This window comes from Seriola lalandi, unplaced genomic scaffold (genome assembly GCF_002814215.2).
Source record: "Seriola lalandi dorsalis isolate HSWRI2012SDOR001 ecotype SW California unplaced genomic scaffold, Sedor1 jcf7180002054561, whole genome shotgun sequence".
NCBI classification, from domain to species: Eukaryota; Metazoa; Chordata; class Actinopteri; order Carangiformes; family Carangidae; genus Seriola; species Seriola lalandi.
Genome location: NW_019525114.1, coordinates 1,188,451 through 1,190,968, shown reverse-complemented (window position 1 = coordinate 1,190,968; position 2,518 = coordinate 1,188,451). Strand labels below are relative to the sequence as shown.

The 2,518-nt window shown below is 36.3% G+C and overlaps 1 protein-coding gene and 1 pseudogene across 2 annotated transcripts in view; both read left to right on the top strand.

Moving 5' to 3' along the window:
- The window catches only part of slc5a8l (solute carrier family 5 member 8, like), a 9,170-nt gene extending 8,234 nt beyond the window's left edge, over positions 1 to 936 (top strand). The window contains exons 14-15 of the mRNA XM_087176578.1: positions 1 to 19; positions 126 to 936. The exon at positions 1 to 19 is cut by the window's left edge and continues 5 nt beyond it. Of these exons, the coding sequence (XP_087032704.1) occupies positions 1 to 19; positions 126 to 239 (133 nt within the window). The 3' untranslated portion in view covers positions 240 to 936. The remainder of the gene's footprint in view (positions 20 to 125) is intronic.
- A 279-nt stretch (positions 937 to 1,215) lies between these two features.
- The window catches only part of LOC111662367 (uncharacterized), a 3,189-nt pseudogene continuing 1,886 nt past the window's right edge, over positions 1,216 to 2,518 (top strand). Inside the window, exons 1-3 of the transcript XR_002761316.2 lie at positions 1,216 to 1,372; positions 1,794 to 2,284; positions 2,402 to 2,515. The product of XR_002761316.2 is annotated as an uncharacterized LOC111662367 (transcript). The remainder of the gene's footprint in view (positions 1,373 to 1,793; positions 2,285 to 2,401; positions 2,516 to 2,518) is intronic.

Here is a 2,518-nt window from a genome sequence, read left to right as displayed (position 1 = left end):
CTGCTTTAGTAACTCAAAGGTAAGATGTTGACTCTTTTGTCAGGTAACTGGTCATAAAGTAAGGATATACTGTACCAGTAGTACTCATTATTAATATGCTAATTAATGTTCTTAACCCACTGTAGGTATCAGATGTCACTGAAAAGACTGCACCAGAGTTTCACATTGGAGCCAACCACTTCACACTCACAGAGTTCGATGTGATGAGCAAAGATGTTGGAAAAGCCACCAAACTATAATGCTGCTGCTTTATCAATACACCGTTCTTCATGGGGACATTTTAACTTTTATTTTTTATTATTATTTTATAAACACATAAATGACAAGCCACAATTGTTTAGCTGCTACATTTACTGTTATATGTATTTATCCTAATATGAATTATAAGGTTTAAACATGTTAGATCAATACATAATTACTTTGATTTTGTATTAAGAATAATAAACCTAAACTTGCAAAAAATTTAATTTATATTTAAAAACTTCCCTATTTATGTTGTTAAAATATTGAAGAGCAGCAGAAAAAAGAACAATAGTAGGAAAATGTTCTGAAACGTTTTAACATTTCAGCTGTTGTAATCTTCATCAGAACAATAGGGAAAAGAACACTTGAAGTAGCACAAGGTCACCACATCTTTTGGCCCACACAGATTGTTCTGCTCCCATTTCCTGTTCAGCAGTGATGTGGCAGAATCGTTTTACTTTTATTGCCCTTTGTTCAATTGTCCTCCCTGATAGTGGCTGCTAGCTCTATATTCCACCTGAACACTGTCCTTCTTCATTTCATGCTGACATAGAAAAGCACGGGCAATATTGTTGTCCATTTCTTTATGACTATTTTTTATTGCCTTATTTTTTATAAGGAAACTGTTCACTCTTTATAGATTCCCTGTAAAAATTAGTAAAAAATTCTACTTGTTAATAAATTTTTTTTTTTTACAAAGTTCAACTGTGTTGACTGAAATCTAATTTCAGAGAACTTCAGTGCATGCATGACCTTCATATATACGTGAAAGAAAATACAGAACATTAAGGAAAAACATTTACTGTATAGTTATTGCTTTGCAGTGGTTTCTGTTCTACTCCAGGCTGTAAGATTTATTTGAACTGAGCGAGAGGGAGAGACAGACAGAGAGAAAGAGGTTGAGCTTTGATCTAGGTAATAACCGTGCCCTTTGTATCCTTGGCAACATACAATAGAGGAAGTTTACAAAGCACTGACCTGCCCCCTTTTACCTGCCACAATGCCAACAAATCAACGCTGTGGCCATTCCAAGTTTGTAGGAAGTGGAGAGTCAGCCTTGACATGGAGGCAAACTCACTGCCAGGGAAGTGAACTAAGTTACTGTTTTCAGTCATATCGACAAAACAAGGTGAGCCTGATTTGTTTTTAAATCAGTCTACAGCAGTAAATACAGTGAACGTTGTTTACTTTCAAATCCAAGTTTGGACTTATGAAGCTTTAGCATTACGGGGAGATTAGAAATGTTTCCGTTGATGTAACAACAAAAGATCAGAGAGTTTTAGGCTATTATGTATTAACCTCATGTGTACAAAGTCACATTTAGTGTGTGCAGTCATTTCCTGCTTAAAGTATGTCAGTGTAATTTGCAAATGTATTGCATAAGACCTAATTACACAAGGCACCATGTTTAAGGCATTTTTTTCACTGCATAACACAGTCAGGAACTTACGTATAGAGAAAGCTCAGACTCTGTTTTTAAACTGAATATTGCTAAGTTAATAGAAAGAGATATTTTTAAAGTGTTTTTCAGCCGATGTTTTGTTTTCCAGTACAGGACTTAGTGCCATGGATACCATCTTTGCTGCCGTGGCTTGCTGCCTCCTGGCTGTTTCTTTTGCTGAGGCACACGCAGAAAAAATTAATTTGACTATCACGCCAACCACCCCTGGCTTAAACTTGAATCACACAACTACACTTGTTACATCATCTAACACCACTGTACATGCAACTGTTATCTCAAACATAAGTGAGGACACAACTTCATTTACCAGCACAACCTGGGACAATGAAACATTCAATGAAACCACAAGTCACCCGCAGACTTATCAGTCAACAACCATCTTGAATCCTCTAACAAATAGTAGTTTACTGACAACTACCACACCTGGCACTCACACTTCCTCATTTACAGCTGTGACAATGCCAGTAATCCAGTCCACAGCAGGTTACATAAGTACACCGGATACTTCAGTAATTACAACTGCAAATTCATCTAACACTGTCAATACAACTTCAGATTCAGTGGACAGAATCACACAAGGTAAGTATCAGGCTACATGTTCTAATTCGCAGAATTTATTAATAATTTAATTGCTCATTTCACATTTTCGTTGAACTTCTGTCAATTACTTTCCCTGCCTTTTTGCTGTGCTACTAGGTTTTGGACTGGACATTTCAGAAAAGAACATGACCATTGTCTTCAGTGTTGCACTAGGAGTGTTTGGTGTGGCATTGGTTATATTTATGTTTCATAGATGCAAACAGAAAATCCAAT